The 14,568-nt window shown below is 45.0% G+C and overlaps 1 protein-coding gene across 4 annotated transcripts in view; it reads right to left on the bottom strand.

Moving 5' to 3' along the window:
• dlg2 (discs large MAGUK scaffold protein 2) overlaps window positions 1-14,568 on the bottom strand; it is a 652,656-nt gene that overhangs the window by 494,610 nt on the left and 143,478 nt on the right. For all 4 annotated transcript variants that reach the window (XR_004412314.1, XM_033022520.1, XM_033022521.1 and 1 more), the window contains one exon: window positions 5,260-5,424. Coding sequence is in view for 3 of the 4 variants with exons in the window: in XM_033022520.1 (XP_032878411.1) it covers window positions 5,260-5,424 (165 nt within the window). In the remaining variant the exon portion in view is untranslated. The remainder of the gene's footprint in view (window positions 1-5,259; window positions 5,425-14,568) is intronic.

Below are 14,568 nucleotides of genomic sequence, written 5' to 3'. Positions count from 1 at the left end.
GCCAGTGCTATGTTATACTCCCACTTGCCAGTTCCCCTCCAAGTCATGCACCATCTTCACTTGGAAATACAATCAGTCCTTCATTGTCATTAGTTCTAAATCCTAAATCTCTCTCCCCTAGAGCACTATGGGAATGCCTTTATCAGGACAACTGCAACCTCATTCAGAAAAAGAGCTCATCGCCACCTTCAATTTGGGATAAGCAATAAATAATCTTGCTCGTGATTCCTGGATCCCAAATATTGAAAGTAAAACAAAAAACGGGTTCAAATGTTATTTAAGACACAATAATGCCATATACATTATATACAAACATATCAAGTGCATAGAAACATAGAAACATAGAAATTAGGTGCAGGAGTAGGCCATTCGGCCCTTCGAGCCTGCTCCACCATTCAATATGATCATGGCTGATCATCCAACTCAGTATCCCGTACCTGCCTTCTCTCCATACCCTCTGATCCCCTTAGCCACAAGGGCCACATCTAACTCCCTCTTAAATATAGCCAATGAACTGGCCTCGACTACCCACTGTGGCAGGGAGTTCCAGAGATTCACCACTCTCTGTGTGAAAAAAGTTCTTCTCATCTCGGTTTTAAAGGATTTCCCCCTTATCCTTAAGCTGTGACCCCTTGTCCTGGACTTCCCCAACATCGGGAGCAATCTTCCTGCATCTAGCCTGTCCAACCCCTTAAGAATTTTGTAAGTTTCTATAAGATCCCCTCTCAATCTCCTAAATTCTAGAGAGTATAAACCAAGTCTATCCAGTCTTTCTTCATAAGACAGTCCTGACATCCCAGGAATCAGTCTGGTGAACCTTCTCTGCACTCCCTCTATGGCAATAATGTCCTTCCTCAGATTTGGAGACCAAAACTGTACGCAATACTCCAGGTGTGGTCTCACCAAGACCCTGTACAACTGCAGTAGAACCTCCCTGCTCCTATACTCAAATCCTTTTGCTATGAAAGCTAACATACCATTCGCTTTCTTTACTGCCTGCTGCACCTGCATGCCCACTTTCAATGACTGGTGTACCATGACACCCAGGTCTCGCTGCATCTCCCCTTTTCCTAGTCGGCCACCATTTAGATAATAGTCTGCTTTCCTGTTTTTGCCACCAAAATGGATAACCTCACATTTATCCACATTATACTGCATCTGCCAAACATTTGCCCACTCACCCAGCCTATCCAAGTCACCTTGCAGTCTCCTAGCATCCTCCTCACAGCTAACACTGCCCCCCAGCTTCGTGTCATCCGCAAACTTGGAGATATTGCCTTCAATTCCCTCATCCAGATCATTAATATATATTGTAAATAGCTGGGGTCCCAGCACTGAGCCTTGCGGTACCCCACTAGTCACTGCCTGCCATTGTGAAAAGGACCCGTTTACTCCTACTCTTTGCATGTGCAGTAATATTGCCCATAGCAATTCCTGAGGTCTTATTCTTAAAATTAGTTTACGTGTTAAATTTTCTTCAATTTGTTCTCACCACCTATGAGCTACCACTGAATAAAGTTTTGTTTGCTGCAACAGAATTGAAAATTACATTCACACTATTCCCCCAAAACACGGGAAGAAGAAAGGAAGAGGCGGAGACAGTGGGCTGAGGGAGAGCTGAGAAGGGGAGGAGAAAGCAAGGACTACCTGAAATTAGAGAAGTCAATGTTCATACCGCTGGGGTGTAAACTGCCCAAGCAAAATATGAGGTGCTGCTCCTCCAATTTATGGTAGGCGTCATTCTGGCCATGGAGGAGGCCCAGGACAGAAAGGTCGGATTTGGAATGGGAGGGGGAGCCACCGGGAGATCAGGTAGGTTAATGCGAACCGAGCGGAGGTGTTGGGCAAAGCGATCGGCAAGCCTACGCTTGGTCTCACTGATGTAGAGCAGCTGACATCTTGAGCAGCGGATGCAATAGGTGAGGTTGGAGGAGGTGCAGGTGAACCTCTGCTGCACCTGGAAAGACTGCTTGGGTCCTTGAATGTAGTCAAGGGGGAGGTAAAGTGACAAGTGTAGCATTTCCTGCGGTTGCAAGGGAAAGTGCCAGGAGAGGGGGTGGTTTGGGTGGGAAGGGACAAATTGACCAGGGAGTTACGGAGTCAGCGGTCTCTGTGGAAAGCAGACAGGGGAGGAGATGGGAAGATGTGGCCAGTGGTGGGATCCCATTGGAGGTGGCGAAAATGTCGGAGGATTATTTGTGGTATGTGACGGCTAGTAGGGTGGAAGGTGAGGACAAGGGGGACTCTGCCCTTGTTACGAGTGGGGGGGATGGGGAGTGAGAGCAGAGTTACGGGGTATCGAAGAGACCCTGGTGACAGCCTCATCTATAGTAGAAGAGGGGAACCCCCGGTCCCTGAAGAATGAGGGGATCTCCAATGCCCTGGTGCGGAACACCTCATCCTGGGTGCACATGCGGCGTAGATGGAGGAAATGGGAGTAGGGGATGGAGTCCTTACAGGAAGCAGGGTGGGAAGAAATGGAGTCCAGATAGCCATGGGAGTCAGTGGGTTTATAGTGGATGTCAGTCAGTAGTCTATCACCTGCGATGGAGATAGTGAGGTCTAGAAATGGTAGGGAAATGTCGGAAATGGTCCAGGTGTATTTGAGTGCCAGATGGAAGTTAGTGGTGAAATGGATGAAGTTAGTGAGTTGTGTGTGGGTGCAGGAGGTAGCACCAATGCAGTCGTCGATGTAGAGGAGGTAGAGTTTGGGGATAGGGCCCTGGTACGCCTCGAACAAAGATTGTTCGACGTACCCTACAAAGAGGCAGGCATAGCTAGGGTCCATGCGCGTCCCCATAGCCACGCTTTGTATTTGGAGGAAATGCAAGTAACCATATACTTACATACAAGCAATTTACTGGAGTCAATTAACAAAATAAATTGCATATTTTGGAGATTTGGGAGGAAACGGGAAGGCCCAGAGGAAACCCTATACGACTGTGGGAAGTAATTGTTTCCGGGATTGGGAGAAACACTATGAGTGGGAGATGGAGACGGCAGCAATGGGAGAATAAGATTGTGCTCAAAGGCATGCACAGGTCTTTGACCCTATGGGGAAACATACCTTTTCGGTGGCACTCAATATTTTTTCCATTACTTATCACTTTGTTTTCCTAATTTCCTTTTTAATTTCACTGCTATACTTTCTAACCTCTTTCAGCATCTGTTGAACTGAGTTCTCAGTCTCTCACATAAGGTTTCCTTTTCAGTCTTATGATCTAGGGCTTTTATATTTGTTATAGCTCTGTCCCTTTTGGACGATTTTTCAGCGGACTGCCGCCGACTGTCAAGTGGCAGCAGTCACCTGAAAAACCGGGAACTGGAATGGCGGCTATCAGAGTGGAACACACACAAACACATCGCAAAGGTGGGGGCCAGGGCAAGTGGGAGAGTGCTCTCTGAAATTCACAGGGTACAAAGCCAAGGTGATACAGACACGCACCACGATGAACAGGAAGATTGGCGCTGTAATTAAGACAGCTAGCACAGTGTACGGCAATTCCTTTAAAAGAGGGGAGAAGGGGGGAGAGGGGGGGAGAAGGGGGTGATTAACTAAAACTACCTACGACTACCCATAACTAGTAAGTAAGTAAGTAAGTTTTATTTATATAGCACGTTTTAAGTCAACTCGCATTGACCCCAAAGTGCTTTACATAAATTAAATAATAAGTTCCATTACGAACCATAGAAAAAGGTTAAAATTAAAAAAAATCAATAAAATGGACACAACACATTATAGAGTTCAACACAAACGTCCCCCCACAGCAGAATCAAAACATTTCCACTGTGGGGAAAGGCACCAGAAAGTTAAGTCCTCTTCCTCTGTGAAACACCCGAGGTCGGGGCCCATTTGTGGCCGTGCAGTCAGTCCGATGATTTTCAGGGCCCTCTTGCCGTGAAGATGGAACATCGGCGTCGGGTGAAACATTCCTCAGCGGCTTGGAAAAGTCTGGAGCGGCTGCCTCCTCCCCGGAGACCGGAGACCGGGGCACTCGTAGTCCTCAGGCCGCGCCGGTTGGAGCTCCGACCCCGGCGAACTCGATCCCTGGCTCTGCGACGCTCCAAATCCAGCGCCGCTCGCGGCCGGACGCCCACAGCCACAGCTCAGCGATGTTGGGAGTCGGCGGCCAAAGTGCTCCGGAGCTTACCGCACGGCGACCCGGTAAGGCATCGCCCGCTCCGTGTTGGCATCCCAGCACTGCGCCAACGCCGCCGAAGCTGTAGTCCCGGCCGGTCCCGACAGGAAACGCCGCTCCATTTTCGATGGTAGGCCGCGAGGACGGGGCGAAGAAGCAGCTTGGAGGGATGCTGCCTCTCCGACCAGGTAGGGGACTAAGAAATAAAGTTTCCCCCTTCCCCACCCCCACCCCCCACATAGAAGATCTCCAATAACATTTTTTTTTAACAGGACTTAAAATAAAATAAAATAAAAAAAGGTGTAGAGACGGACTGCGGGCAGGCTGCCATACACAGACGGCGCCCACTCCCGCACATCCGCCATGAAGAACTACATGGCGACCCCACTACAACTGCACCTACGACTACAGGATTATCAATTTTCTGCATGGCGACCAATTTTTGGCGACCATACTGAGGCCGCGACTAGTTCCCAGAATGCGGGAACTCCTCGCGACCATGAAGGAGACTCACCAGAGACCATCAGCAAACATATGGCGACCATGTGGTGAGCGTAGATTCTCCTGAAGTCGCCTAAGTGGGACAGGCCCATTAGTCCTATGCTGATTCCTTCTATCAATCCAGCTTCATTATCTAACACAGAATCCCACCCCATATTCTTGCTCAGCTTGCTCCATACTGAAGTTTTCCTGAATGCAATTTGAGAATTCTATGCAGAAATTAAGCACTAGCCAGCATCTCTCGTCACTGCACCTAATCCCCCTATACATTAAAGTCCAATTGTAAAATGAAGCATCGTTGGAAAGCAAAGTGAGGCCAAACTAAACTGTGCAATTAATAATTCATAGTTTATCTCTATGAAAAAAGATGCAAATACACAATAGAGCAAAATAATTCATTGAAAGTTAACGTGTGCTGAACAATTAATATTTTATCTTCGCAGAGAATCTCGTCAACATTGTAAACAAATTGGAACAGACAAATAAATGTTCAGATTGTTTTGACATTATTTTTGAATACTCTTTTGTCTGAATAAAAATATATATTAGTGTTTCTGCACTAGTAGCATCGTTTATCATTGCTGATTCTTAAATATACATTTTTTATAAGTTAACTAACCTTTAATGGAGATATATGAGCATGTGATACATATCCAAGGATGTTTTCAATCTGTGATAAATTCTTCTCAGAGACATGAACAAGCTCAGGGCCTTTGACATCATTGGTTAGACGGGGTAAGCTGTAATCATTTGGTGGTGAATCCTCATCTTGATAGTGATATTTCTAAACAAAGTGAGTCAAACAGAATCAAAATGAGTAAGATGAACTAGAATCGCAGTGGAAATTCACATTTAGTTTCAATAACTCCGATGCAATAGTTTTTGCTCTATATAACTTCTTGACACCTGACTCAATTTCACTCTCCATAGATCCCAACTGATTCTTTGCCTCCTGCTCCTTTTCCTCCATTATGATGGAAAACATGGGAAGATACAGCAGAGGCATATTTCTTTCTGAATTTAAGTGTAAAATAACAGACTTCAGTAACAAGCAGTTAATTCTTAATAGCTTCTAGTGATAATGGAAAACTGTAAACATGAAAATGTGAACACCATTTAGGGAGAGCGTCTAAAAATAAAAGAGCAAGCACATGAAAATCACATCTATCATTTGGGGATAAGGCTAGAATTAAGAACAAGGATGCAATCACGTGAAGAGATTGATAGATAACTGCAAAATGCATGGATATATATATATTTTATTTGCAGACAAAATTACATATTATTTTAGACTGCATATTTATTGTTCAATTTTGTGCATCTCCAGGCATAAACAAGTATGCCAACGTTTTAATACTTGCACCTTTTTATAAACAAAAAAAAATCACCTTTTATTTAAGTGGGCCATTCACTTGCCAAATGGTCATTTTGCTACTGCAAAGAAGAAATTATACCTGCTAAATGATGTCCCCATTTGATTTCCAAGGATTTTCAATTCCCTTCATGGGGGAATGTAAGTTTCTCCCCACAGCTGTTGCAGGGCTAGAAATTGGATGTAAATAATATAGATGGGGTTCCTAACCTCAATTTTATTCCTATCCATCCACGAGAAGGCAAATAGAAGATAGAAGGCCATTTAAAAATAATCTGGCAATGCAGTCTACACTGGAATCCTTGGAATATCCCTGAAATTCAAGTTAACAACAAAATATACATTCCTTTCTGCAGCATAATCTTTAGCCTAGTTGTCACCATTTGTAGATGGGGGACCTAATGCCAGCCAGGAAGCTTGCTGTAATAACACCATGTAAAAGATGCACCCAAATCAGTGCTGCCTCCTTTTTTATCTAATCAGGTTATATATTTATCCATCTTATAATTACTGTAGGTACACAAAATTGCTGGGGAAACTCAGCGGGTGCAGCAGCATCTATGGAGTGAAGGAAATAGGCGACGTTTCGGGCCGAAACCCTTCTTCAGACTGATGGGGGGTGGGGGGGGAGAAGGAAGGAAAAGGGGAGGAGGAGGAGGAGCCCGAGGGCGGGCAGATGGGAGGGTGGGAGGAGACAGCTAGAAGGTTAAGGAAGGGGAGGAGACAGCAAGGGCTAGCAAAATTGGGAGAATTCAATGTTAATGCCATCCGGACGCAAGGTCCCCAGACGGAATATGAGGTGCTGTTGCTCCAATTTCCGCTGTTGCTCACTCTGGCAATGGAGGAGACCCAGGACAGAGAGGTCGGATTGGGAATGGGAGGGGGAGTTGAAGTGCTGAGCCACCAGGAGTTCAGGTAGGTTATTGCGGACTGAGCGGAGGTGTTCGGCGAAACGATCGCCCAACCTACGCTTAGTCTCCCCGATGTAAATCAGCTGACATCTAGAGCAGCGGATGCAGTAGATGAGGTTGGAGGAGATACAGGTGAACCTTTGTCGCACCTGGAACGACTGCTTGGGTCCTTGAATGGAGTCGAGGGGGGAGGTGAAGGGACAGGTGTTGCATTTCTTGCGGTTGCAATGGAAAGTGCCCGGGGAGGGGGTGGTGCGGGAGGGAAGGGAAGAATTGACGAGGGAGTTGCGGAGGGAGCGGTCTTTGCGGAAGGCAGACATGGGGGGAGATGGGAAGATGTGGCGAGTGGTGGGGTCACGTTGGAGGTGGCGGAAATGGCGGAGGATTATGTGTTGTAGAAAGTAACCAAATGACAATAAATAGAAGATGGATTTGAAACTACATTCCTTAGACATTCATATATACACATCAATAGCTAAAGGTCTTCCAACACAACTCAAAAAACATCGACTTTTGGTCATATGGTCAGCTTGGTTATCATCCCATTGTCAGATCCTTACCTGTCCGTGTAAAATAATGTTTCATATTCATTTACTACACTGGAAATTGAAAGATCCCAAAAAACTCAAACCATTCACCTTCTTCTACCCACCATATTTTAAATTGCATGTTAAATGAAAAATATAAATAGGACTCAGTCATTAGGGCCCACATGTCTGCTCTGCTAATTAATAAGGTTGAAAAAATCTTTTACACCCTTATTACTTTCTTGCACTTAAGGGCCTGTCCCACTGTACGAGGTAATTCAAGAGCTCTCCCGAGTTTTAAAAAAATCAAACTCGTGGTAAGTAAGTAGAATGTACATAGCGGCTACGTTGGAGCTCGTGGATGTCTCGTAGTGGCTCGTAATGCTAACGGCAGGTACTCGGGAATCGCGGTAACTCGTGAAGTTTTTTCAGCACTGCGAAAAATGTCCACGAGAGACCCGAGTACCTACGAACGGCTATTACCGCAATTCTCCGAGTTCGAATCGGGGGAAACTCGGGAGAACTCTTGAATTACCTCATACAGTGGGACAGGCCCTTAACCCTATAAGCTTTGATTCCCTTATTTTTTCAGTCTGTGAACTTACGGTCTGACTGAGCCCACAGAATCCACTTGGATAGTGAATTCAAAGATTCACTCCCTTTCCCCACCAACCCCGTTGGATACTTTTATTTCTTTCTTGTCCTGAGATTTATTTTTATTACTTTGATCCTGGCTTTAGACAATCCATTCAGTGGAAGCATCATCTCCACATCCAGCCTTCAGGCTCTTCAACAATGTTATACTCTCTCAATCTTCTAAACTCAAGAGATCATGAACTTTGTCTGCTTAACCTTTCCCTATATGACAAACTTGCTCTCAGTCTGAAGAAGGGTCCTGACCTGAAATGTCACCTATCCATTTCCCCCAGAGATGCTACCCGACCTACTGAGTTATCCAGCCTGTTAATGGTTATCTTTGGTATAAATGAGCCTCTGCAGTTCCTCGTTATTACATTCCAGGAATCATAAATTCATAGGTCATTGGAGCCAAATTAGGCCATTCAGCCCATCAAATCTATTCTGCTTTTCAGTCATGGCTGATCTATACTTTCCGCTCAATCCCATTCTCATGCATTCTCCCTGTAACCTTTGAAACTCTTATAATCAAGAATCTGTGTGGTTGCTTTAAAAATACCCAAAGACTTGGCTTCCACAGCCTGTCTGTGGCAATGAATTCCACATATTCAGCACCTTCTGCCTAAAGATGTTCAGGGCTGCCAACATTGGTGAGAGTTGGGAGTGAGAAATTGCGAGAGACCAAGCCCGAGGGAGCAAAGCAACCGATGGGGGGGGGGGGGGGGGGGGAGAGAATGGGGGAGTGGGGGGAAAGTGGGAGGGGGTGCACCCCTTCCTTTGGTACAGAACGTTTATATGTTTCAGCTTGAAATTGTGCAATCTGGTGCATACTGTAGCGAGTCTTTTAACTTACACTTGAATGCAATATTTATGCTTTAAATTGGATTAGCTATGAATAAGGTTAGGCTAAATTACATTCCTAATTACATTCCACAGTAGAGCCAGGCTCTGATCAACAGGTGTAGCACATGAATGATCTTAATGTATTCATGTATGGAAATCAGATTATAATCAAGCACTTGGCCCATGTTGACCAACCTGGGTCTCACTGCACACCTGGTACTACTCCTGATCCTGAGTCCAGTTGCATACCTTCTCTCATTCCTGACTCTGAGTCCCCTATTCTACCCTGATCATAGCTGCTTACCTGCTTAGGTTCACAGTGCTGAACACTCCCATTGTCTCAGCTTTGACTGCACATGTATTACTATTCCAGACTCTGGATGCACACTTGGCCTTGCTCCTAGCCCCTCTGCACTGACAATATATCTGGCCCACATATAAAGCCCCATATCTGACCCCCTGGACTTAACCTATTACGTTCAAGTCCACAGATGCTTATCTAATGCGGTAATCTGTTATGTGTAACACAATTTGCTACATCTATTGGCTTCCTTGTTATGCAACATGCTAGTTATTTTGTCAAATAAGTCATAATTTGGTTGAACACAATTTCTCATCCATTAAATTATACTCGCTCAGCTATATGTATTATGTTATCATTTCCTTCATTTTCTTAACAAACTGTCCTGAAGTCATTTTCACCAATATTTTCAGTATTTTGCTGTCTTCCTCTCAGCCGGGACTTTTCCGAAATGCAAAGTCCAATAACAATATATATTTAAGCAATAATATTCCATTTAATGTGATCTTGAGAGTACATAATATTTTCAGTGCATTTTCATACAACAATGATAAAAAGATCTTAGTTTTGATTGCACCTACCAACATTATTATATTACAGTTAATATGTACCGAGGGCAAATTTTTGTTCCAATGCTCCCCATTCCCAATTACTTTTACATTGAAGTGATTGAAATCCAAGTGAAGTTTAAATGGCATCAGACAAATAAAACCTCCAGAATGGATAATATTCATTATGTGGTTGGTTAGAGTCAGTATCAGCACAATTACTGTATTAAACTTTGAATCTTCAGATGTCCTGGTTCAAGCTAAAACTAAAGACAAATAATAACCTCCTCACACATTCCCCTGCAAGTATCTCTGTCACTCTTTTAAAATATGCCCCTCTTTGCACAAGCTCTTAAGGGCCTGTCCCACTTACGTGTCCTTGGCACGCAAATTACGCAACCTCGAGGTTGTGTAATTTGCGTGCCAAGGACACGCAAGTGGAGCAGGCCCTTAAAACATCACATCTGAATCAGTTTCCATTTGATTAGACTACTTGAGGATGTTCGTCTACATGTTCGATTAATAAAACAACAAGGTTTCTATTCAACCTGTCAATTTGGGAGGTGGGGGGGGGGGGGGTTTAGAAATAGTCAGTGATGTAAACAAACATAATAGTTGAGTGGCAAATGACAATAGTGCTACCTTCCCAATATTTAACTGAAGGAAATAATCGGTAATCGGGGCTGTATGTTGTGACAGACAGCCTGACACCTTGCATGTCATTTTAATATTACACTTATCCCATCCCCCTGGATATTCCAGATAAATAAATTAAGGTTTTGTCAACTAATTACAAATCAGGCTAATTACAAATCAATAATATTGGCCAACTTCAAAACACGAAGCGCTGAGCATTGGGATCCAGACATCAGGGAGAACTGGCCTCAGTTCCCCGCTCACATCTGGTAGTGCTCTCCGTTTGAACCAGGGGCCATGGAGCGTTTTTGAAAGTGGGGAAGCTGAGCGATCACTGCTCAGCGTACCCGGCGAGGAAGTGGAGCGACCGAGGGTGTGGGAGGGGGGTGCTTTTTGAAATTTGATGTATTAAAATCATGTTTTAGTGCATTGTAGAAGTCAGATTTCAATGTTTTTTGTTTAAAGTATGTTTAAGAGGTAGCTTTTTAAGAGGTAACTTTTTCCACACAAAAGGTGATGGGTGTGTGGAACAAGCTGCCAGATGAGGTAGTTGAGGCAGGAACTATCCCAACATTTAAGAAACAGTTTAAATGGCATCAGACATACTTGGGTAGGACATGTTTGGAGGGATATGGACCAAAAGCAGGTCGTGTAGCTGGGACATATTGGCGGCTGTGGGCAAGTTGCGCCGAAGGGCCTGTTTTCACACTGTATCACTCTATGACTACATTATACCTCCACCATGCATGAATGCTTCAAAATCAAGTGGTCAAATTTTATTGCCATATACTCAAGCATAGAAACATAGAAAATAGGTGCAGGAATAGACCATTCGGCCCTTCGAGCCAGCACTGCCATTCAATATGATCATGGCTGTTCATCTAAAATCAGTACCTCTTTTTTGTTTTTTCCCCATACCCCTTGATTTCGCGAGCCCCAAGAGCAAAATGTAACATGAAAATATCTGGCGAATTGGCCTCCACTGCCTTCTGTGGCAGAGAATTCCACAGATTCACAACTCTCTGGGTGAAGAAAGTTTGTCCTCATCTCAGTCCTAAATGGCCGACCCCTTATTCTTAAACTGTGCGTGTCCCCTGGTTCTGGACTCCCCCAACATCGGGAATTGTTTTCCAGCAGTTACAGTAAGTGAAAATCTAGCAGGCAAGCAGGATGCTTTCTCCAACCACCCCCATCTTCCACCGCTTCTACCCAGTGCTTGGTACCTACTTCCAGCAGCCACTGGTTGTCCTCCAGGATGCACCGAGCCGCAGCCTGTCCATGCCGGTCACCAGAGCGAATTCGGCGCAGAGACTCTAACGACAGCGGCGCAACGTTTCCGACGCCTCCAACGGCCCGGGACTCATACACTGAGGCTGCTCCATGGCCGGAGCTGCAGCGAGCGACTCGTCAGCCCGGCTATCACTTGCCAGTCCCGGCTCCCCGTTTGCATCTGCCCCCGCGGCTGCTTCTGCTTCCATCCCTCCCTCCCTCCGTCCCGGCTCTCTAACACCCACGACCAGGTTGCTCAGAGCATTGCAGTGCCTCGTCCAAAGCCGGAGATATTGGCACATGTCCAGCCAAAAAAGTGGGGGAGCCACAGTTCCCCCGGTTCCGCGACCCATGTGAACGTCTCTCTCCTGTCGCTCGCCGGCCTCGCTCATGCCAGCCGCTTCCCGCAAATCCTTAAATTCCGACTGCCGCCGAGAGCAGGACATGGCCTTACTTACTTGCGCTGGGTGACACTCATTCACTGCTCGGTCCTCCAGGATACACCGAGCCGCAGCCTGATCCATGCCGGTCACCTGGGCGAATTCGGCACAGAGACTAACCTCAGCGGCACAACGCTTCTGACACCTCCAATGGCTCGGGACTCTTGCACTGGGGCTGCTCCATGGCCGCAGCTGCAGCGAGCGACTCGCCAGCCCGTCAAACTCTCGCCAGCCCGGCAAACATTCGCCTGCCCCGGCACCCTGTACACATCTGCCACCGCCGCTGCTTCTGCTTCCATCTCTCCCTCAGCCCCGGCTCTCCAACACCCGCGACCCATGCGCTTGATATGAGTTTTGAAATTTTCGTTGGTCACAGAATTTCTCACGACAGAGCGTGAGAAATTTGTGATCAGCGTGAGAGCGTGAGGCAGCCCTGAGATATTCCTCCTCATCTCCTTTCTAAAGGTACATCCTTATTCTGAGGTTGTGTCCTTTGTTCCTAAACTATCCCACTCATGGAAACATCCTCTCCACATCAACTCTAAACAGGCCTTTCATTTTGTTGAATCCTTGCATGCATATCTATTTTTTGTTAGGCATACCAGAACTGCATACATTATTCCAGACACAGCAGTGCTGAAGCAGAGTACCAATGTTATGTTCAATGTTAAGAATTTCTCTAAATATCTACAATTAGGGTTCAGACGGAAATAGGAGGTTGTAGCAGATCAAGGCCCCCATCAGATGATTAGAAGGATCAAGGGACCTACTGTCACTGGGAAAACCAGACGGATATCAGGATATTGAGTGGTCAGGGACTGGAATAGGAGAGAAGAACAGAAAAGAGGATGATTGGTAAGATAGGGAATACTTCTTAGATATTCCAAACCATTGCAGTGGTATGAAGATATGGGTGAGCAATCCTCTATAACATTCCAGTAGGTGCACGACATGGGGAATAGCACTGACCCATGTACATACAATGCAAAATTATGTTGTGATGCAAAGTTAACTTAAGCCTGGAATCACCTGTAAGATTTCCAGAGAGACATAACATAACTTGGAGAGGGTTAATATTGCACTTAATTCTGGAAAGAAATGTTGATTCCCAATTACATGATGCCAGAGAAAGGTGCTAAGCAACTGAATTTCCAGGCACATTTATTCAGGAACTCTATGATGTAGTGTATCAACAAAGCATTTTGTCTTATTCACAATGTTGCTGCTCTGTCATGTTGAGTGTTAATATTGTCAATATATATTATGTTTCCATGGTGAAGGATTTGATCTTGGTGGTATTTTTACCTTTCTTTAACGTACATGCCATGTTCCTATTAGAAAATTTTCAATGAATTTAAAAGTAATTAGCACAATATAAACTGGCATTGAAACTAGCTTCTCGACCCGAAACGTCGCCTATTCCTTCGCTCCATAGATGCTGCCTCACCCGCTGAGTTTCTCCAGCTTTTTTGTCTACCTTTAATTTGTATTGATCAGCATTGGAAACATGTGACTAGAAAATGATTTGTGCCTCTAAAACCATATTAATTGGTGCAAAGTAACAGTCATGGGTATAGAATGAGTAGAGCAGGGGACGAGGCACACAGCCGCGAGGTGACCCTGACTATTGAGGAGGAAGTCATTTCTTGCTGATTGTGTACTGTTAATATAAGAATTTCATTGATCTGTTTTGCTTCACATGACAATTAAACGCTCTTGGCAAAGAGTGCCAATGTAAGGTCAAAGGAAATCAAGTGAACATGGGACCAAGATTAGGTCCAGAAAATAATAAGGATGGGGAGATTAGAAATGTGGCCATGAAATTCATGTATTAGGATTAGTTACTGGATAGTGGGGTGAAGTGGGGTGTCCATGGATCAGTGTGGAATGGAATTGATGGTCAAGTAGTCAGTCTTGGTAACTGCATGGGTGATAGGGAGGGTGGGAATGGTAACACCAGTCAGAAGGATAGCCTTGATAATCAAGTGAAAACATCTTGATCGTTTCTGGGGAAGAATAGTAGTCAGTGGTAACCTTGATAGTAAAGAGGGAGCAATGGTCAGAGTGGTATCAGAGCAGCAGTAGAGGAACGCGGTGACAATTCAACATTGCAATCAATCGATGAGGCTTTGTATTCACAGTTTAGGGTGGAGAGATGAAAATTAATAGGGTGAATGCTGGGTTGGAAGATCTGTGGGTGATTGGGGTAGGTAAAGCAAGAGCAATGAGTTAGGGGAGAGATGTGATCATTCCATTGGGAGAGGTTGGACAGAGGTGCAAGGAAAATTTAGTTAAGTACCTCCTTTCAAAAGGGTATATTGTGGTCAAGTTCCCAGTATCAGCCTGCCATAGACTATAAAACCTCCTTCCAGTTTGGTCCATAGCTTGCAGATGCTATGCATTTTCAATTAAGAATTATGGGAAGTGGCATCCAGGTGTAGACTG

This window comes from Amblyraja radiata, chromosome 6 (genome assembly GCF_010909765.2).
Source record: "Amblyraja radiata isolate CabotCenter1 chromosome 6, sAmbRad1.1.pri, whole genome shotgun sequence".
Classification (NCBI taxonomy): domain Eukaryota; kingdom Metazoa; phylum Chordata; class Chondrichthyes; order Rajiformes; family Rajidae; genus Amblyraja; species Amblyraja radiata.
The sequence above is the reverse complement of the archived record's forward strand: the minus strand, read 5'-3'. Positions and strand labels throughout refer to the sequence as shown.